At 41.7% G+C, this 23,453-nt stretch overlaps 1 protein-coding gene across 1 annotated transcript in view; it reads right to left on the reverse strand.

Moving 5' to 3' along the window:
* Nucleotides 1-10,138: 10,138 nt before the first annotated feature.
* Nucleotides 10,139-23,453, reverse strand: part of spop (speckle type BTB/POZ protein) — a 34,791-nt gene continuing 21,476 nt past the window's right edge. Inside the window, exons 5-9 of the mRNA XM_070923370.1 lie at nt 22,348-22,525; nt 18,091-18,146; nt 14,632-14,754; nt 13,234-13,376; nt 10,139-10,350 (exon numbers count right to left, since the gene is read on the reverse strand). Of these exons, the coding sequence (XP_070779471.1) occupies nt 10,206-10,350; nt 13,234-13,376; nt 14,632-14,754; nt 18,091-18,146; nt 22,348-22,525 (645 nt within the window). The 3' untranslated portion in view covers nt 10,139-10,205. The remainder of the gene's footprint in view (nt 10,351-13,233; nt 13,377-14,631; nt 14,755-18,090; nt 18,147-22,347; nt 22,526-23,453) is intronic.

The raw sequence follows: 23,453 nt of genomic DNA on the forward strand, positions 1-23,453 counted from the left end.
GTTGGTTTACATGGTAAACATTTGCATCAGCGTGTTAACATTGTCACTGTGAGCATGTTAGCATGCCCACGTAAGCATTTTGCTCAAAGCACTGCTGCACACAAGAACAGCCTCAGAGAGCACGCACGGCCGTAGATGTCAGGAGACATTTTGCAGCCAGAGGACATTTATGTGAGGGAGTCGCATTTTTCTTGAATGGAAATATCTCTTGCTCTTATGGCTGCATCGCTGTTACTCCATCTCCTCACAGCTACACCCACCTGAATAAAACAAGTTCATCCTGTTCTCTCTGGTTGTCAAAAAGCATTCTGGAAAACGAAGAAAAATTGCTAATTTAAGAAGAAGTCATCAAGGCAGGTTGAAGGAAAGCGATTAAAGTGCTAAAATAAATTCAAACATACCGTCACAAAATAGCTCAGATTGTAAATACGATATTTGTTATCAGCAGTTGGAGTTGGAGACGTTTTGTTGCCAATGACCATAGCCAACGCCAGAATTTCATTTCGGCAGATGTGGCAGTGTAATCCTGCAGCATGTTGCAGGCTGATTAGACAAGTGTAATTTTTACAAAAAAACCCCCAGCCTTATGGAGTTTAATGCTCCCCCTCTCCTACAACACAAACACACAGATATCTGAATCCTCAGCATCCACAAATGACAGAAACGTTGTCTTCACTTATTTCCTAAGAGCTTCCCAAAATGTTCAGAGGAATTATACAGTTGGTGTTTACACCTATCAAAGATTTTGATGCAACAAACCCAAACAGGCAGAGAAGGAGACACGGAGAAGAGATGAAACAGGGGAGAGATTAAAAGTGTATGTCTGCTATCTCTCTCAGTTTTACTTCCTTCTGGTAGCAAACACTCTTTACACAGAGCAAGCTGAGTTTATCAGGTCTGCTGTGGGTGACTGATGATGTGGGTTTTTGGAAGCCAAAACCAATTCATCCCAAAAGTTGCAAGCTTGCTTCCTTGTGAATTTTGTTCTTGGCAGGAAGGAACATCATCTGGACGAACATTTAGACCCCGGGACACTTGAGTCTGTACTCAGGTTAGTTTCTTTAGATTTCTGGGAGAATCTGTCCAAGCTGTGCATCAAGTTTGACACATGTCCATGACAGCATATATCACCTTCATCATATCAGTGAGTGTGCAAGTTTTGCAAACAGGGACAAAAGTAGAGTTTCTGTCATTATTTTAAAACTGGTAATTTCGTTCTCATGTGACGCAAAGAAATATTACAAAACAAGAGTCATGCCTATTAAGTGCTTGGCATGTCATACTATAATCCAGCAGCACCTTCAAATGAGGCAGGATTCTCTTTTGATAAGGGGGGGGGGGGGGGACATGGGTGTCCGTACCAAATTCTGGGCCAATCCATCAAGTAGATATTGAGATATCTCACGGGATAAGGGAAAACTTTTGGCAGCTGGTGGCGCTTTAGGAAAGGTCAGGGATCATTAGGATTCATCCTCTTGGCACAATGGAAGTTTGTACCATATTTCATGGCAATCCATTGATGGTTATTGTGATATTTCAGTCTGGACCAAAGTGATGGACCATCGACCAACGTTAAAACTGACATTGCCATTGCCTGATCACTGTTTTGTTGAGGATCTGAGATTGGTTTTCTCGACTGCACTCCAGTTTGATAAGACTCAACAAATGTACTGGCCTCGCGCCCGGAAAAAAACTCTCCAATTGGCCCGAGTATCAGAAAGACTCTCCACTAAATCTAAGTATATTATTCCTTTTTATATACTGTTTTGAATCAAACTACAACACTGGAATCAGTTCAAGGCCTTAAAACAGACAACCAGTGAAGTATCGACCATTGAGGAGCAGCAGCATATTGTTAGGTCTGTAGCATTATTGTGTATGAGCATGAATGAAAACCTCCTCTTCTCCCTCTGTCCCAGTGGCAGGCGAGGTAAAAGGCTAAATAAATAAGGCATGGCTGTGGGGGGGTCACCCAGCTGTGACCTTTCGGCCCATTTGCTTTGGGAGTGCAGGAGTGCAGCCTCAGCTAGCCGCTCCTCCAAACTCCGGAGGGCGAATTTTAATCAGCGCCATGCCGATGGCCGAGGCAGTGCATCATGCTTAACGAGGCTAAGAGAGGGCTTTCATTTACTCATGCGCAGGTAACAAATGAACCACAGAGCTCACAAGACAACCCTGTTTCCCCTTTTCCTGTGATGTCCTTCAGTGTATCTCTCCTCTCTCTCTCTCCTTGTCTAGGCCTCATCCTGCCTCACAGAGTATCTTATAAGGTTTATGCTCTGTTGGGGCTTCAGACACCATTTTCTTTATTTTGTGAACAGCAATTTCAACTTCTGCCATTGCAAACATTTATCTGGACAAAGGCTCTATCAATTGGCTATATATCTGTATAACACTGATACACCTTTACAATCTAAGGCAATCCAATACAACAACCCTGCAAAAATCCTACCTCCAATGTAAAGGTTTTGTTGACACTTCGTCAGAGAGGATAGGAGTAATATTTGAGTCCATGCAATAGTTTGTGGTAGTGGTTTTGGATTGGTTTGCATTATCCTGAAAGGACTTTCTAATATCTTATCCAAACCCACATTCTCTCTTTAGGTCTCATGCAGTCCACATTTGTCCACATTACAGTTGTGATAGATATTTTATTCCATCACTTAAATTTACTTTTTAAATAAAATGTAATTTGGCCTTTTACCAGATGTATAGTGTATGCTACAGGGCTGTCCCTTGGTTTCTTGAGTTGTTGCTTTGATTTCTTTAGGACTTTAGGTTTAGGACAACTGCATCAATCTGTGTGTTTGTACTTCGGTTCTAGGTCTGTCACTTTGGTCCAGGCTGACATATCTCAACAACTACTGGATGGATTGCCAAGACACTGTGTTCAGACATTCCTGGCCTCCAGAAGATGAAGCCCACTGACTTTGGCGATCCCCTGACTTTTCCTCTAGTGCCACCAGCAAGTTGACAGGTTTGCTTTTTAGTAGTCTCACATAGCCAAATTCTCCACACTTCGGAGAAACGTCAACCCATCGTCATTCTGGGATAGGGGGGAAAAAAACGCTCTGGCTTGTTTGTGTTTCTTTAAACCAATCACAGTCATCTTGGGCAGCATTAAGCCCAGGAAGCAAGGTAACATACAGATAGCGGAAAGGGAGGAGAATTCTGAATGAAATGGTTGGCCAATGGCAGACTTATTTCAACAGCCTACATCCAGTGAGTCAGTTTTTTTGACGAACAGGGATCCCTTGACTCAACTAATACCACCATACATTTTATTTGTCCAATACTTTGATTTAAATGTTAGCATGCTAACCCGCTAAATTAAGCTGTAAGCTGGTGAACACGGCAGCATTACACATCTGCATGTTATCGTTGTCATTGTGAGCATGTTAGTGTGCTGACATTAGAATTCAGCTCAAAGCACCACTGTGCCTAAGTGCAGCCTTACAGAGCCACTAGCATGGCTGTAGACTCTTAGTTTGTTTTTATTGTGTTATTTTGTCTATTACTGTATTTTTTTGCATTTATTGTTCATTTGACTACTGTCTGTAAACCAAATTGTACCTTTGGGATATTAAGGCTCCACTCTACTTGTGCCTCCCTTCCTCTCACCTAATGCATGCTGGAACAGACCCATTTATTTTTCGCTCATCTCTCCTTCCATTATATTTCTTCAGCTCTGTTTGGACAGGATTAATACTCCAGAGGGAGATGGGTTGTAAAATATTTCCCCTGCCACTTAGTAACTAACCTAATAATTCCCGATGGATTTGCAGGCATTGCTAAAGTACAGGAAGTGTTTTTTAGAGGAGGATATTCATGTGACCCTGATCACTAGCGTGATCTTAGCTTTAAAACAGATCGTGTCTGTTTGAACTGGTTTAAAATCACTGATCACAAATAGATCCCATTAATATTTTGGGGCCAGGAGCCGTGTTTCTTGTGGCCTTGGTCCTTTTTAAACCATCCAACCTCCCTCTTTATTTTCTACCCTTTCCTGCCACTGTTCGTCTCTCTCTCTCTTTGTTGCGACGAGCGTCCTGATGAGTTCAACTCCATCACTCCTTGGCTCCACAGGTCTCATTACAGCCAGGCCAGTAGGGAACATTCTAATAAACAGATGAAGATGACACTCGTACAGCCTGTGCATACACACACACACACACACACACACACACACACACACACAACCTTGAGAAAAATTACACCAGGGACGAGTACAAAATAAAAACCTTTCACTTGATTATTTCAGGAAAAATAAATCACAGCCCTCAGACACACACTTCAACCTCAGAGAAAGAATAATAGTGATACAATAACAACCGCGGTGAGAGCGCAAGCAAACATGCGGCTATAGATAACGGCGCTGCTTGTTAAGAAAAAAAAAATGGACGCACGTAGACACGTACACATTCAAACACACACTCAAATAATGAAACACATACACCCATGCACCTCTGTTGCACTGTGCACAATAAGTCTTGCTTCATTAAAGCCAAATCTCATCCACTATCAGTTTACAACCACAGAAGTCGTTTGAACCGCCGGGGAAATACAATTCCATTCCGTTTCGGGGTTATCTTAATATACGAGCTTGTCTCCGCCACATTGGTCTGCGGTTATGAGCCGGGCAAACACCCACAGCACCGCAATATTGCACCAGCACATTCACAGGACGGATTGGTGCACACAAAGCAATTAGCAGCTCATATATATATGCGTAATTGTGTTTGTGTGTGTGTGTGTATGACTCAACTCCCAAGTCTGGTTCTCTAATTTCTACATCCGGTGTTATTAGCAAACAGTTCATTGTGGATTGCAGATTGTTTGTTTGTGCACGTCCCCTAATCCTTAAGACGATCCTCTCAGAATGGAGGATTCTCCTAAAATGGTATCGCGTAGCGTTCACAAGCAGGTACAGTATCACAGCCAAACCGCCGCTGCTGCTGTTTTGTCGAAGTAAATAGTTTTATGAGGTTTAAGTCACTCGGACACAGCGGAGAAGGAGAAACAAGACAAATGGAGTACAAAGAAGACAAATCTCTCAATGCTGTCAATGCCTGAGGTGCTCCAGCCATCCATCCTCCATCGCTCCTTCATTCACTATCTGTCTGGCACTATCCCACCTGTATGACACCCGATCACTCTTCATCCCTCTATCCATCCATTACCCGTCACTTCATCCTTCCATTTCTCTGCCCCAAGGCCGGAGCTCCCCTTGCCTTTCACACATGATACCATCTGAGTGGATTACTCAGGACATCATGAGACATATATGGTCAAATATTTCCTCACAAAGGTTATAATGTGCTCTCATTAATGTGGCTGTTCTGGTGGCTTCACATGACCGTGTAGCGGCCTTTATAAAGGGTTTATAAATTGTAGGTAATGGCTTTATTAATGTTACCAATTCACTTATTCATACTTTATAGTTTGATGGCTTATCAGAGAATTAATACATCATTAATACAGGGTATGGATCTCTTCCTAACAAGACTTCTTCCAGTACAGTAATCTATCATTTTCAGTGCAGATGCTTTGCAGCTCTTTTCCAGCAAATAAGTAGTCAAACTGTAACAAACTTAAACAAAATTTAAGTGCTAGTTAAAAACACAAAGCAACTTATGTTTTCTTGAAGTATGTACACCAGCTAAATTGACTTTCACAACCTGGCAACCCAAAAGTTGTCCTTATTAAAGTCTTACTACTAATATTTCTGATTAATACATTAATTATGAGCCATTACAACGTATACATCTTTTTTTTATATAGCATGCCTCATTACATGTTGTGATACATTTAATAGGTTGAAATTTAAAGCTGCTGTAATCAGTGTTTTTTTTATTTATAACGGATCATATGATCATGTGTTTGTGAAACCTGCAGAGAATTATCGCCCACCTTTGGAGTTCCCCTCAGCTCCATGGAGCATTTTAGCATCATTCAGCTCATTGTTTTGGTTCTACAGCTCTGTGTCCGCTGGATGTGTAAACTAAGACGTTCCCCAAAACAACTTTACAAGGAGACAATATGTCAATGATGTGTTGTTTACAGTTTGTTGTGCCACCTCCCACTGGCCCAACACATTAATGAATGTAGGTTTATTAAATGGATTTTTCAAGTGGAAAACGGTCCATTAAAGTCTTCCTGAGGAGTTTAGGAGACAGTTAAAAAGACACATCAAATACAGTGGTAGAAACACACAAACCCAGTGGATTTTTCACAACCTGGCATCCCAATACTTGTCATTACTAATATCTAATGTTTAAATATGTGGCATTAGCAAGCCCACATTTGTTGTTATAGTGCTAACTCAAAATGTGTTTTCACAGTGCGTATCGATCGTTGAAAAATAAGACAATGTTGGAGGTGTTGGTGAAGTTGTCTTCTTCATCTCATGAGTTTCCTCAGGACATAGAGAAAGTCAAATGTTCAAGTGAAACCATACCATATTTATATTAATAGAGTTGGTGACAAGAGGGTGGCGTTGAATTAAAAATAGTCCCACTTTTAATTTCAAGCCCTTGAACTCAAAACCCCCGAGCAAATCTGACCCCCCACCCAACACTCTCCACTGCCTTCTCAGTGCAGTGCAGACCAGCAGGCATCAATCTCGGCCCGGCTCTTCCTCCTCTTTAGTGATGGCGGGCTAACACAGATGCAGAGCTTGTCACAGGCTTTTACAGCATTGACCTGCCACGCCTCGCTCTCCTCTCGCCCATAAAAGGAGGAGTGAATGATGGGGAGTCGAGGCGGAGGCACAAGAGGAAGAGCGAGGAGGAGGGAGGGAGTGACAGACTCATACAGCATGCATAACAACTGAGTACGCCTCTCCACATGCATCGCTCCATCTATCTCCCCATGACTGTCTCATCTAAGGCCAATGGAGACACACACACACACACACACATCTTTACAAAGACACAGAAGGTTGGCTGCAAGCTGCTACACAAGCTGACTATCTGATATAAAAATCACACCCTGATGCCTCAAATTCCAGCTCATATGAAGAAGGTCACACTGGCAGGCCTGACTCAACTTAACAAAGCCTCTTCCTATCTCAGGGACATTCCCAAAAAAAGCACATTGTGCTGACATGCATGCCCACTCATGGAGCACCATATGCTTGCCATGTTCACACACTCTTTTAGTCCGACACACACCTTAACCTTCACAAGGAGATTCTCAAACTCAGAAATATTGCCTGGAAGGCTCAAATGAGGGTTATCAGACATTATTAAGTGTAAGTTATCAAACCCCCTTTTTCAGCTAAGAGATGCTAAAAGGGTTTAATAGCCAGTAAATGGAAGGCATTGCAGGTATATGCACTTTATTATATACACCTTTACAATTTTTGGTGTTGTTTCTCATTTACATACATGAGGGGGGCAGAATATTAGATATATTATATATATATAACAATATTAGATTGTACAGGTGGACCTAATAAAGTGGCCATTGAGTGTATATCAATAGTTTTGGCCGCTAAAACAGCTTGTTATTAACATAATGTGATTGGGCTGGGTGATAAGTCAATCTTACTCTATATGGTATACTTTATATTCTGTGGTCATGTCATTTTACACATTTCTGTAATCCAATTCAATGATTCCAAGCAACAGTATCAATTTCATAATTTTATATGTAAAATTTGTCTATATTTGCCATGTTGTGATACAATCCAATATCCTCCAATATGCTTATTAATATATTTCATAGTGATTTCTGTCACATCACCCAGCACCATAATGTGACAATATTTTAGAGAGCACTAAAGAATACAACTTCATTGTTCATCAAGATGGATAATTGTCTTTGGTCCATCTGGCAGTTCATTAAAACACAAACACACAGCACATAACAACACACTGACAGTGTGAATAAAACACAACACACACATTTAAACAAACAAAAAAGGAACAAAATCTCAAGAGAACCGAGCAAGTCAGCTCGATACAGTCCTATAAATGACTTTGTGTATACGTGAGGCGTTTATCAATCATGAGTGAACAGTCAAATATGCTCAGATGCTTTACTACAACCACAACCCTCATATCAAGGTCTCCTATCAAGGTAATCAATTTTTATATATTGGCAGGCTCTACTCTAAGAACGTCTGCTAATATGGAAGGCTGTGCTGACTGAAATCATTGGCACAATAACTATTTTTCGAACATATTATTTCTCTTTAATGATAAACAGTCCTACTAATATGTGGTCCGTCATGAAGCTACATAATACTGCCTGTAACAATAATAACCTTCCCTGTGCCGGGACAATGCCAGAACATCCCCAAAGATCGGTGGCCAGGGCTTTGATGAGGAGCGATTTGCAGGGATCAGGGATGAGCTTCCTTAAAGCCTGCTGGGCCTCGACTTCGGTCAACACAAAGAAATCCCTGTTAAAATAGTGTCCAAGAGAAAGGTCCAACTCTCTCTGAAGTGATTACAACCTATCTGTTCTCTAAGCAAGGCCTCGGAGACCAAGTCAAACAGGCCTGTGACCATGAGTGAGAGCTGAGTCCATATACGACACAGCTGGATATGAGCTCTTGTGATCAGACGAGGTGAGCAGCACGTGCGCCGGGGATTGAACTTTGATCACGACAGGATTAAGCTTGAAACTGAAATGTGTTACTCACACACACACACACACTGATCTGGCAGAAAGTTGAAAGAGGCTGTGCATTAATGAGTCAGTAACTGGTAGATGTGACCAAACTGCTTAATGAGAAATAACGAAGACATCAAGGATGAAAAAGACACAAACATGCCGGACAAAATTGAAAACATCTGTATTTCACATGTTCGGAAACCAAAACATTGAATGTTCTGTCGTCACAGTTGAGTAAAACGTTTTCATGATTGGCTTCTTTAATACATTTTTAAAGCGGGGCAGACACTGTGCATTTGCATTAATCCTCTACATGTGTTAACTCACACTATTGAATGTAATCTGCCTGCCGCACGGCCAGAACCTGCAACTTTTATGCTCACACTGTACGGATCAACTCAACCACAACGTGGCTGTTAATACTGTAACAATGGAACCCGATTTCGCCCCGTGACAACTCCAATAAAGTTTATTCAAACAGGACGACTGCCTCCTCAAAAACGTTGACAAAAAGAGAGAAATCCAGCGTTGGTTTGTGCAATTCTATGACAAATGGAAAAAGAAAAACAAGGAGCCGTAGATGACAATATGGTCTGTTCTGCAGTGAAGTGCAGTTTTATATCACAGGAGTCTCAGTGAACACCACAGTTTTACCCACAACATGTAAAATACTTCTCCAGTAATATTAAAACAGGCTCACTACAGTTTATAATGGATATTTTGACAGCAGCCAAGAGGGGAACTGCAGATCTACTAACTGCACAGAAAGCTGAGCAGAATTTCTGACATGCCAGAAATCCAACCAATCGTCTGACAGCCAGATAGTTGATTGTTTAGGCAATTAATCTGGCATCCTGACCCCCCCCCCCTTCAAACTGCACATCAGATTCCGCCCTGGGCTACCATCGGGCTTAATCGGTACAGTGTTTGCCCGGTTTAAGGCACAGGCTAAATAGTGAACATTAAAACGTGTTCAGATTTGTCTTCTTGCATTCAATCCAAGTACTGTTTGTGCTCTAGAAAAACAATACTTTGTACAAACACTGTTTAAATCATCAACAACGGGAACAATAGTCCTTCAGTTTCTGGTTGGTTGGTCCTCTTCACTTGTCTTTTACAAGCACAGTTTGGGTTTTAACACTCGGGACACTCTACAAGACAATATGCCACAAAATTGTATTTACAGGGACTCAGCGTTGACCTTTCCCTTCGAACCAAAAGAACAGTTCTGCATGTGACCGACTCGCACATTATGGATCTAGCTTTCCAAAATCATAGACAAAGGATATATGGACTATGCCAGGCTTTGAGCTTGCAATCCATGACTATCCAGGTTTATATCTTATAGAGTTCTACCCATCCCCACCTACAGAGATGTGTAGTACCTCCTCTGTGGGATCAGTCCTGTAATTCTCTGGTCTGCACAGCTGAGTCGCTTCCCCTAGCCAAATCCAGCCTTGGGTTTCAGTCTTGGGCGTCTCTGGATGCTGTAAGAGAGAGAGGAGGACTGGGAGGGAGGAACGGTGAGGTTCCCGGTACAGGAGGACACAGCAGGGTTATGACAGGAGAGTCTTTCCAGACAGCTAGGACTGTTTGAGCCGCTTTCTCGGGGGACCGAGGAAGGGGCACTGAGCCGAGGCCAGGGAGTGATAGGCCTCTGCTACCAAGTGAGGGCGAGAGATCACCATGGACTTCCAGGCCAACGTCTCCATCACATCAGCTGCGTGACTGAGAGAGAGAGGGCAAAGACAGGAGATACAAAGTAGAGGAAAGTGGGGAAATGTTAAAGGAAAGAAACTAAATGGACAAGCAAAAACAAAATAAGTGCACAAGTTAACCAGTTTCTCGAGAGTTTGGGATTATACGACTCCATCTGTGTGGAGAGCAGCTCTGAGACATTAAGGATTTGTCATACCAGCTGGCAGAGCTGTTATTTTCTTTATATTTTAAAATATTTAACCCTAAAGGTCATTTTGAGAGAAATAACATCACACAAATAAAAGGCAACATTCAAGGATCATAAATATGTGGGCATGTGACGAGAAAGTCTGTTGAGTCATAGTTGTGTCATATCATATCATATCTATGCAGTCACTTGCAACCCCTCTTCACACAGTACATACGGCTCTGAGCTACTTCAACCGAAAAATGATGTTCCCTTCACACATTGTTTCATTTCAATAGTCCAGAGGAGCTAAAGCTCTACAGCATTTCACACAATTTGAGAAAAAAGTGTGAGAAAAGTGAGAAAAAAATAAACCTAATTTTGTGTAGCAGAATTTTTTTTTCATCTCTTCTATATTGTTCATTACTTCACAGCCCCTCAGATTTATTCTGCGACCCCTTGAGGGGTTCCAACTCCAGGTTGGGTACCAGGCTTTAGAGTAATAGTAACATATACTTATTTAATTTATTTTTATGTATTGTTTATTGTGTATGTATCTTTTTTTATATTTTGGTTTGTTTACCAACATAAACTTGCTTTATTTCAGTTCACTACATGTTTGGCCAGCGGTAGAAAGAAACGTTCGTGTGATATACAGTATATGAGGCGGTGCAGGAACAGAAAGCACAGGAGAAACTACTACACATATTAATTACTGATTTATCCTAATTTATGGGAATATGGGAAATCCTTAAAATGATATGATTATACTTTTCAAGACATTTTGAACTCTTTGGATTCCCTGTGGTTGTGCAAATTTTGAGATCCAGCGATAATTAACTAATGGAAGCCAGCAAGCCAAAACAAGTTTGGATAAATCTTAATTGTAATTAATTGCTGAGTAGTTTTACTCGTGGTCATCATCTCCCACAGATATGGGTTTCCAGCAGCAGACCCTGTGGCAGTCCTTCAGGGTGCCGGGATGCACTATCACGCACACCGCTGTGTGGCCTTTAATGACATTTTTCATGTTTCATTGTGTGTAAATAAACAACAGCATGTGTGCGTGCGTGTGTGTGTGTGTTCAAATGTGTTTGTGTCTTGGCATGTCTACTCTTGGCACTTTGGTGTGTTTATGTGTGTGTGTGTGTATGTGGTCATATGCTGTCCACACAGCGGCTCCAGACCTCCAGCCAACCTCTGACCCTATCCTCTGTGGAGGAAGTGAACCCCTATTTACAGTAATGGCCAGTGTGCTGAGGCTGAGGCAACAGGCCAGCGAAAGGGCATGGGGAGAGCGGCCACAGCAGGAGGGGAAGGAGGAGGGATGGACCGAGGGAGGAGAGGGTACGACAGCAGCAGCGACAAAAAATAAATAAATAAAAACAGGGAGGTAAGGAAGAGTAATGAAAGTCTGCAGAGAGGGACAGGAGGGGACGGAGGGAGGGAGAGGAGCAGTGATGTGAAGGTAAATTAAAAAGCGGCCAAACTATGACCTCCAGTCAGTGGTAATGACAAGGCAAACCACCTCTACTATCAACAAAAAACTACTTTCAGAAAAGCAGTATTTTTTTCTGCCTTAACAGAGCCTTGCTTCATATTACTTACACTGCATTTGCGCTACTTACTGTGATTTATTCTATGAATTTACCCAAGCCTAAAGATTCATGTTAGGCTAAAAAAGTGGGTAAACTCTTTTCTATAAACAAAGTGGATAAAGAGTGTTTGGGTGGCTTTACTCTCCGCTACATCCCTGGAGAGGACTCCTATTGTCTCGACTAAATGACTGTAAGCTACTTGTAAAATCTGGCCAGGAAAGAGGTTGAGGTGCTGCTGGGGGGAGGATTATTGCTTCCTCAGTGTCGTCTGTTTTCTATATTCGTCCTCTAAATTGATTTTTGTTTTGTTGCTCTTGTTGCTGTCCATTGTGTCCGCAGGAGGAGGGTTGATAACGCTTTGCTGGCCAGGAGTCCCCTGTGGCCAATTTTCCCACCACCACAACAGCGCTGTCGCAAATTAAACTGTCATAACGCCCATAACCACAATTAATGACTGGGATTAGGGGCAGAAATCTGCATTACTGAGCACCTTTAGGCGCACATGAGCTCTTAAGCACAAAACAGGAGAGGGAGAAAGGGGACAAAACAGAGGGAAGGGAAGGAAGGGAGGGAGGGGGATAGGAGTGAATGGAAGAGGGAGGGAGACGGAGCCCATGCAGGAACAAGGCCAGGAGATGGAGTAAAGCTGTAAAGAGAGGACAGAGGAATGAACAAAGGGATGGTAAATGTGTCTGGCTCAGAGACAGAGAATTCAGAAAACAGAGGGGAGGTGATGAATTTAGGTAGTGACTGAGAGAAAGCTTTTCGTTTCAACTGGGCATTCAAATACTGGATCAATCACCTCTCCATGGACATAAATAGCAGTCATTGATGCTAATAGGCTCCATCTTACCTAAACAGGCTGCCTGCTACATGATTAACATCAGCAGCTCAGCTTTATTGCTAAATGGCCCAATATGATACAGCAGCAAAATGGTCTGATCTAGGGATTAAATTAAATTTCCTCTGGAGACAAAAATTGCTCCCACTGAAAATTAATGACTTCCTTTGACGAAAAGCTAAGTGTATGAGTGTGTGTGTGCATGTGCATGTGGTAGAAAAAAATGTTTGCATAAGTGTGGAAGTAGTTCCGGAGATGAATGATCGCAGTGTAGGCGTGTAACTCACTAGTTGATGAAGTCCACGGCCTGCGTCTTGAGCTGGTCGGCGCTGTGCAGGTCGGCAAGGATGAGGATCTCTGCTGCGTTCTCCACACTGAGACTCGTGCACAGAGCGTCCTCACACATCACCTTCAGCCTCTCCAGAGCATACTACCAATGACAGAGACAGCAAGAGAGAGAGAGAGAGGAGAAACTGCAGGTAAACTAAATTACAGAGCTGCCACCATGATACGGAAATACAGAATGACTCCAGCAACAAGGCTTAGATTGAATAAGACAAAAATATGGCGAAGAGAAGTAAGTGACAGTTATGTAGAGTGAGGGGGGGGGGGGGGGGGGGGGGGCGATCACTTTAGAGGCAAAAAATAATTTCCACTGAGTTTGATTACAAAATTGCTACGAACAATAATCTTCGCTCATATTCATACACACTTCTGGATGAGTCATACGAGTTCAGCAGAGACTATGAGGAATTTACTAACTCTAATGATGTAAAGGAGTTCATTTCAATGAACTTCCGCAAGATAAACTTGTGCTAGGATGTTTAAGACGTCTCTAGTAAGCAAAGGTGTTTTCTGCCACCAAAACTTGAAGTATTAGTCAGAGAAAAAACACTAATCTGAACACACAAAGTACAGCTGAGGACGATAATCGTGTTTAGTTTTGTAATTCTTTGGCAAATCAATATTTCATCCAAATTGTTTTTAGATGAAAAGTCAAGGAATCACCAAAGTTATTAAGTCAGACTAAAAAACTAAAAACTCAACCTCATGGTGGCGCAAGAGAAAGAAAGCTGAAGGGATCACCGCGGTCAGTAGGTCTCATCCGCTGGGACCATTCATTTCATGGCAATCCATCCAATAGTTCTTCAGATGTTTTAGTCTGAACTAAAGTGGTGGACCGAGCGATAGACTGGCCTTGCCATCTAACAGGCCTACTTAATTGTGTATAATTGGCTGCTTCAGTCAAAACACACTGGAATAGACCTGCAGTGAACACGTTAAAAGCTGGAAAAATACAAATAAAGCTCTACAAGGATCAGCTTGATACTGTTAATAAAGCAAAAGGCAATAAGCTCCCAGAAAACGAGAAAACAGTGAAAGCAAAACTGGAAGAAAGAGAGGAGAAAACACTGAGTATACAGAGTCGGCACAGGAACAAGCAACGAGGAACAGGACTCATTTTAAGTGTGTGCATCTCTTTACCTCCCACAGGTAGGTAGGTTTATATCATCCGACAAAAGCGTGTTTGAATGTGTGTGTGTGTGTGTGTGTGTGTGTTCAGGGGTTGAGGAGCATTTGGTGTTTCTCAGGTGTATTTTTGGGGACATTATTATGCATGCTGGCTCGTGCATCAATGTACATAGTAACAGGTGCACGCACACATACACACCCTCCCTCTGTACCTTGTCAGCTGCAGCCAGCAGGTCATCAGCCATCTTGTCCAGGTTGGGGGCCTTGCCTGTGTAGATGAAGCACATCATCTCTTTGAAGACATCTGGCTCCACGTCATTTATCTCCACACGGTTCTGAACGGGAGGAGAGGACAGGAGAGGAGAATACACACAGGGTTTCACAGAATAAAAGGCAAGAGAAGAAAAAGACAGATGCTTTGACAATCCTTCAAAACCATGTGCAGCGGCGGAGTGTTTTTTATTTCATGTGAATATCCCGAAACCTGCCTGAATTAAACTCTCTCACCTTGTTTAGCACACACACAGGGACAGTCAGCCATGCAGTGATACAAAACAAGTTCCAAGTGCCAAATAAGAAAAAAAAGAAAACTTGAAGAACCCTCTGAACAGTCTGAACACGTTTCAGCAAAACTACATTCTAGTACATTTATTTAATTCTTTTCAGCTGATTCCTGAAAATTAATCCTAAGCATTCATTCCTTGACAGTGCCTGCAGCCAGCAAAGTAAGCTTTATCACTCGCTGGCACAGTGACGGTAACCTGAACCTTTCCCTTCGCACTCAGAGGCAGAACAAAGCAGTAAACCAATTATAACAGTGCTTTATCGTCACCACGGTGACCAGCGGCGTTTTAGCAGGGTCAGGCTGGGTGTACCAACAGCTTAGTGCGTTTGTGTCAACTCTGACCACTCAACAGCAACATAAACACACTGAGAAATAATGGAAGGAGAGTCTGAAAGCAGCCCGGGTGAGTTTACAGCACGCAGTCTGCTGTAGTGCCCTTTTACAGGAATTCAGATAACACACATTAATACATGAAGGCATGTGAGCACACATGCAGCTCAAACAGGCAAAACGAACAACATGAATCTTCCACTCGCTACATTTTGCACATAGCATCCGCATGTACATATTGTTTCTAAATGAACTTCAGACTCTTGCTTGAAAAATAACAGTTCTCATCACAGCCTGTGCTGTCTTTCTTTCACTGTTTGCACACAACCCGGCACTGAGGATTTGACATACATAAGATGAAAACTTGACTAATGTTATTCTGCTGATTTCTGACAGCAAAGTGAGTTGGAGTGTTAATGAAATAAAAAGGGAAAATAGCACCACATAACCACATTGGAAGTCAGATGAGAGAACTAACAGGACTTCCTTCAGCATTGCGAAGGCGAGCTTTCAACAGCGTCTCATAAATAGACAACGCTCCTGTAGTTACAGTGTCTGCAGCTCCCCTCTATTCACAGAGCACTCCTCTATTAGAGTGTTTCTTTATGAGCTCATTTGTCTCTCCTCTATAGAGTGCTGCAGAGGAGTGTTAAGCCATCTATCTGTTTTCTCTGAATCGTACGGGGACATGGCCCACCATCTCTCCCTCTTTCTGATGAAGACGCCCACTTAAACAGCAATTAAGATGCATTTCCTGGCTCTGTGCTTTATAATTTCCCCATTCGAGCCGCGCAGGCATCAATATTCCGCTGACATGACGGTTAAATCACCAAGGTTCAATCTCGCCAGCTCCTATCGGATGAACACAACCAACTGTGGCACGAGGGCTCTCTGCATCACACACGTGTACACACAATCACACACCGATATCACAGAGGACACATAAAAAAAGCAATGATGTGCACACTGCATGGGCCGTTCAAAGACTTACATGGCCACTAACCCCCAAATTTATATACATAAAATAACTAACTTCTATTAAACACATCCATAATATCAACTGCACTCAGGGCAACTAAGCTTACATAGGTTGTATATACAGTCCAGGTTTCAGTGAGCTTCATTAAAGTTACTAAGAAAACATTTGAATGATTCAATACTTGACATTAAGGTTAAGAAAGCAAAAACAAGGCATTTTAATAAAGGTGTTAAAAATTAACAAAAAATCATTAGAGCACTCAATTGTGTAAGTAAAGTGCACTCAAGGGATGAAATGGTTTGCACCCACTTCTCTATTAAACTTGACATAAAGTGAAAATCAATCACTGCATAGAGACAAAATCTCTTGTGGTTGCTTTCTCTTAAATTTAAGTTTGCACATCAAAATTCTTAAATGTTTTGCTTTTTTTTTTTAAAATACGTTTTCAGATAATTACAAGCCACTATGTGTACAACAGAGTCCAACTGATATTACCAGCCAATACTGGATTATCACAGAAATATCGGTGCTTAAGTATCAGCTAATAAGTTAATGCACAGTCACAGCAGACGGTGGCACACTGACATCCCTCTGGCTTCTTCATGAGATGTTTGGTTCTAAGAGCTGGTGACTTATTATAGTCACAGGGCTATTAGGAGAACTACTGTAGCTAGCGAGCTAGCCAGTCACAACATTTACAACATTTTATTCAATAATGAGTTACTGAACTCTCCAGTTGCACAATAAGTTCAAGCAGTTCATTCAAAAGACGTATTTGTTCCATTGACTCTTGCCTCATGACTGTCTGGTAACCGTTCCTCTTTTTGCGGAGCAGTTTATACTCTGACAGAGGATGAGTAAATAAAAGTGGATGGTACAAAACATCTAATTAGCTACAATAGCTTCGTCCATTTTGGATCCTCCGTCTCTCCATTCCCTCAAAGGTCAGCACTGTCAAGACAGCTTCCTATTGGTCAACGGCACAAATTAGTCGTTCTGATTTAGTTTGCTCATTCCACTGGAATTAATTGATTGTACCGCAAAGTTTTGTCCTTGTAAATGCTGGTGAGACTGGGCGTTAACAACACATTGCAGTAGAGAAATTATATATGATAGATATGTTGTACGCAACTTAGAAACTGTTGCCATTACAAAGTTGGTCCACCAGAGAGCACTGACAAATGTGTTTTCAAACTGTAAAATGTCCTGCTCACTGCATTTCGTGGTCACAACTCTTAAATAACAAAATGTAAGTGACACTTAGAAATATTTATGTGATCTGCTTGTGTTCAAAAACAAATATTGTACTTTATATTGTTAGGTTTGTTCAGATTTCTTAACTCTTAAATATTGATATCAGCCTCAAATATCCAGTATTTGGCAGCTCTAGAGTTGAAACTTTGATATCCCCTGGGGATAGCCCCAAAACTGGCAGACAGCCGTGCACACCAATACCCTCTTCCCCCCACAATTCCTGGAAATAGTGAGGTGATTGTGTTGAACGCAACGCAGACTACATTAAATTTCACCGGTATTGTCTCATTTTGTCTATAAACACCTTGTGCCTTCAGAATAATTTCAAAGACGCCATAAGCACATAACAGTTCTACACATAGTGGCTTTAAAGACACCAGATAACAGAGTTGCAGTCAACAAGACATGAAGGAGCACGTGCAGACAGACTCGGATGTTTTGAGAGGTGAGCACTTCCTGACGCAACAGAGAGAAAGATTAGAATTTAGACATTCGATTCGCCACTGAGGGAGCATGAACAACACAGTCAAGTGCTCAACTCACCTTCTTACTCTCTTCCATCTCGTGCTCAAACATGGCACTGAACACCGGCGAGCGAGCTGAGACAGAGACAGAAACAAAAGACAGAGAGAGAGAGAGACGGAGGGAGGTTAGTATGTGTAATGTTGACGCATGGTGAGGTTTCTGATATCCGTTAACTGCCTGCCACAGGGCCAGAGGAGAGCGAGAGGGATGATTGACAGCTGCAGAAGCATCATGTGGAAAAAGTCGACTGCAGCTCCGTCCTGCTGACACTGATGACGACCTCTGAGGTGCTTTTCACTGAAATGTAAAGCTGACTTGACAGGATACATTATGCTTTAATTAAGGTCTGCCTTCCGGTTTTGATAGCATGGTCGCCTGCTGCCACCCAACATAGACTGCTCTATCATGCTAGCATAGAGGACTGCTAAGGCTCATTTTCATCAAAAAGAGCAGATATGTTTTAAGTGATTTTCAAGCGGCTTCCATGTCCCTGCAAATCCAAAGTTTGTTCTGCCTCTTGCTGCAAGATGACACAGTTCACCAGTGTTTATAAATCCTCTTGAGACAAGGACAGTTCAGCTTCCATGTTCAGAAAACGTAAAGTGTAAAATAAAAGTTGAGTAAAATGCAAAAGAGCTGCTGATTATGTGCCAAAGTCCATCAAAGTTGAAGAAAACAGTTACGTTTGCAATGCAAAGGGTATTTTTATAATCCATGTTTCACCCAAATTTCATATTACTGATCCAATTTTGCCACACTTTTTAAACACAGAACATAAATTCACAGTTTAAATAACCAAATCCCCCAAAGTGCTGGCGCTATTTCTAAAAAAGGTTGAAAGGATGATTTTAGTATTTGTGTTTTTGTCACTAAACAGGTGACCAATAACTTGCGGGATTGCTTTAAAGGCAGTTTCCTCTCTTATTACTCCAGACATGACCCCAGCTGGTGAGGTTATGTTTAATCTTCAGCACAGACCGGCCATGCTAGCGGTCTGATCCAACCACAGCACTTCACGTTACATAAATCAGTACCACTTCTGTCGTGCTTGAAACACTACTGTATGATAAATCTGCATCTTGTCTCTGTAGTTCTGCAACGCCACAGTGTATTTTCTCTCTTATCATCAGGGTCGTGACAGCGGTTACTTTCGGGCTGATGGAGCTCAGTCTGTGTCTGATCATCAGTTACTTGTTAAACAGCCAAGAGTGTCTCTACAAAAGGTTAGACCTTTGCCTTTTACTATGAATCACATATCAACCAGGGTCGTCCTCCTCTGATATGGTTCATTTCGTTTGATTATGTGGTCATTGGCTAACACCTTAGGTTATTGTTCACTAATGAATGCCTAATTAACTAGTGATTAAAATTTAACAAATGTTTAAACACATTATTAAGTATGTGTCAAAGTCAGCGGTATGCTGATTCATTTAAGAACTTAATAATGACTTATTAACCACAGAGCTAGCTGCCCATTTAATTACTCATTTGGAAACATGGTGTCATCCATCAACTCTGCACAAATACGTATAATACTGATAATAATAGTAAAATGTGGGCATGAGCCAATAAGTGAATGACGAGTTAACAATGGGACACGTGGTTATAAGGTCAGCACCTGCTGCATGGTAGCAACTAAAACCATCAACTAAATGATTAACACAGTAACTAACATCAGGTGTTTCATATGCTGCAACTCAGAGTCAGAATTACTTCCAACATCAGGCCAGAAACAAAAAGGCAAAAAGCTGAACCTCTGAGTCCCCACAGCAGTAACAGTACGTAACAGAAAGAAACTGGACATAAATGTTGTTAACTTTCCATTACTGTTTTCAGGTAAATATATTGAATTGTCACCATTTTAGGTAAGAAAAGTCCTCATTCCTTTTATCTTCTGATCAGATTATAGATGTGAAAGGACAGTTAATGTCAGGGTTTGCTAATGATTCACCACACAGCAGTGGGAAGACTGAAGTTGTAGAAGCTCAAAAGTTGAATGGATGGTTAACTAACTATTCAACTGTCAGGCTTGTTTAAGGGATCAGTGAAATAGGTATAAAAAATAACTTTTATATAGTTATATTCTGCTTTTTCTAGAGAGGTAATTTGTTTTGTTTACACTGGAGGCGAGGGAAGCTGGCCAGACAACTTGAGGCTTTGGACAGTTGATTTGTAAAAAAAAAAAAAAAAAAAAAGCTAAATGATGAGGATTTTGTTTTCAGAAAATATAAATCTACATGACGGAGAACTAAAGGGAGGGAGTTTGTTTGTCTGTGTCTCAGAGTCTCAGTCATCCAGGTCACAGGATACTTGACAGAGTCATATGTCAGAGACATGATGTTGGTGCCCGTCCTTCTGTCACAAATCAGACAGCAACTGACAAAAATCATTAAAAATTAGTACAGTCATTAATTAAAGACTGCATCCTGGAGCACTGAAACCAAACTTAGCAATAAATGGCCAGGTAGGTCTATGGGGACAAACCTACAATAAGTCTGTCTGGTGCAGCTCAATACTGGTGAGCTCATACTGCAGCAACAACAAAGGGAAGGGGCAGGCGAGAGAGAGACAGAGCGAGAGGGAGAGAGAGGAAGAGGGTCATAGAAAGTGAAAGGAGGGAGAGGAGAGAGAAAGTCAGAGGAAGAGAACAGGAGACAGAAATGGGAGTAAGGGGAACAAAATATGAGAGGAGAGAAGGAGATAAAGACTGAAAGGAAGACAAATAATAGAGGGATGTGAGGAGGAAACAAGAGGGGGGAGAGAGAGGGGGACGGTGAAGAGGAGGAAAACTGAGAGAGGGGGGAAGAGACAAGAGAGAGAATGAAAAAGGGAAACTTGAAAATGAAAGAGGGAATATTGAGAAAAGGTAAGAAGGATGTAGAAAATAAAATAAAGGGAAGGTAAGAGACAGAAAGAGAGAACCAGAGTGGTATAAAGATCACATGGCCAATGTGGAGCCAATTTGAGTTGCTCTCCCTCCTTCGTTTGATCCCTCTCTGTCCGTCTCCACGGCGATTAACGGCCGGGAGAGTTGTCACGGGAACGGCCAAGAGGGGGAATAACGAGGAGGAGGGACGTCATCTGGACCAAGTAGAGCAGAGAGAGAGAGAGAGAGAGAGAGAGAGAGACAGAGAGAGAGAGAGGAAGACCCCAAACCACAGCAGCACATAATTAAAATGGCTCCTCACACACACATTTCAACAAATCCAATAATGAACAGCCTCTCGTTGCCCCCACAGAGACCCACAGTTCACCAGTTTCCTCAAACTTTTCACTATCTGATGCTGCCTGTCATCAGAGTGCCAATATCTGAGACAAGTCGCATCATGTGTGTTTGTGTGAGCGCCAACACAGTGTGGTCAATGTAGACTCTATGAAGGCCGATACCAGCACAGACAGATGCGAAAGGTGCCAATAGCTGACACTTTGTGTGAAAATTCAATGTATTCAAATTTAACCATCCCTGCGGCAAAGCAAAATTATTCATTACAATTAAAAATCTGATGAAGTATTTCATTCAATTCTTGTCACGGTGGAAAAGCATCTGAAAGAGCATTTAGACCGAATCTAAAACTCTCAAAAGAGAACCAGGATAATGACAAACTCCATCATGAAAAATAATATAAACTCCACCACATATATTAGTTTGAAAGTATCTAATCTTTAAACTGTTCGTCAGTTACTTTAATAGTCAATCGACAGAAAATTGAAACAACACCAATTTTGATAACTTATTAATTTAGGTCAATTATTCGCTGGTTCCAGCTTCTCAAATGTGAAGATTTGCTGCTTTTCTGTTTTATATCATTTTAATTTCAGTGTGTTCAGTAGGTTTTGGACTGTTGGTCCGATGAAACATGGGAATAACCATCTGCATAACCTGACAGTTAAAAGCAACATCTTGGAAGTTTTCACATGTTAAAACCCAAAGTTTTATATTTCATGTTTTAGTGTTCAGGTACGGTCACTTTACATATCCTTACTACAAAATGGCCCCGGAAACGTTTCTGATGTGAGTGATAAATAAATATTTGCAGGGAAACAGGAAAGGCATGCTTGAATTCGTCTGTCGTTCGGGCTTTAATAGTATAATATAATGTATAATGTGACCATACCAAGACTTTGAACTGTACACTACAGTGCCGTCCTACCACGCCATCTTTAGGATTTGTGACCACACACTTAAATGACGAAAACCTTTTACCAGCTGAATGCTACATACAAGTCTTTATCCATCATCTTCTTCAGATGTGATGAATTAAAGGATATTCTCACCTGCTAGTATGGCTTTGTGCGCCTGGAATTTCTGTCCGGCGACACACAGGGAGCAGTCGGTGAATCTGGAGTTTTCCCACAAATCTCCGAGCTCCTCGGCCAGCCTGCAGTCAGGAACCTTCACCATGTTCGTTGTGTTCTGGCCCGAGATGTTCACAGAGTCCTGCACCACACTCACCTGAAAACACACACATGTTCAGATTACACGGGTAAAGTCTTACATTTTATTAGCTTCTTTAGCTGGTCTGCATACTGCAGTTTTTATTTAGATGCTATGATGTGTGGCGTAGGAGAACTTACATACACAGAGTTGTAATTTTAGGCTGAACTGTTCCTTTAACACACTCACTGGTTCACAAAGAGGCAAATAAATAGCATGCAATGTTCATAAAAAGACAATTAATCAGTCAATCAAACATGCTGTGAATGATTAATGTAGGTCCTCTGCCTCTGTAATCAATACATCAGCAACTCAATATGGAGGCTATTCAAAGACAACCTATTCTTCCTTCTTCATCCAATCAGACTGGCTACGCTCTCAAACAAGCCAGAAAATCGGCATTGAAGTCAAATTGGGTGTGTGAGTGTGTGTGTGTGTGTGTGTGTGTGTGTGTGTGTGTGTGTGTGTGTGTGTGTGTGTGTGAGTGTGTGTGCATGAGTTGTCTGTATGTCTTCCCTGCTGACTTCACCACCTGTTCCAGACAATGTCAACCAGACTCATTTATCTCTCAACAGGACTCACTACAAACACACACACACACACACACACACACACACACACACACACACACACACACACACACAGGCAGGCTCATGAGCACAAACACAAGCCCACATTCTCACACACACACTAATTGCCGAGTAATTTCCAACAGCCTGGATTGACTGACTTGCAGATTTTTACCTGCTTGATGTGCCATCTAATCAAACAACCCCAGTTAGTTACCCAATGCCCCGCTTAGAGTATGGTTAGTGAGTTATTTGTGATAATACTGATAAAAAAAAGTCTTAAAACGAAAAACATTCCACCCATTTCTGGTGAAAAAGAATTCTAGAGAGATACTTCACGGTTAGCATTGAAGCGTGCAAGGTTTCACTCAAGGTTC

The sequence above is a fragment of the Enoplosus armatus genome, chromosome 17, assembly GCF_043641665.1.
Source record: "Enoplosus armatus isolate fEnoArm2 chromosome 17, fEnoArm2.hap1, whole genome shotgun sequence".
NCBI lineage: Eukaryota > Metazoa > Chordata > Actinopteri > Centrarchiformes > Enoplosidae > Enoplosus > Enoplosus armatus.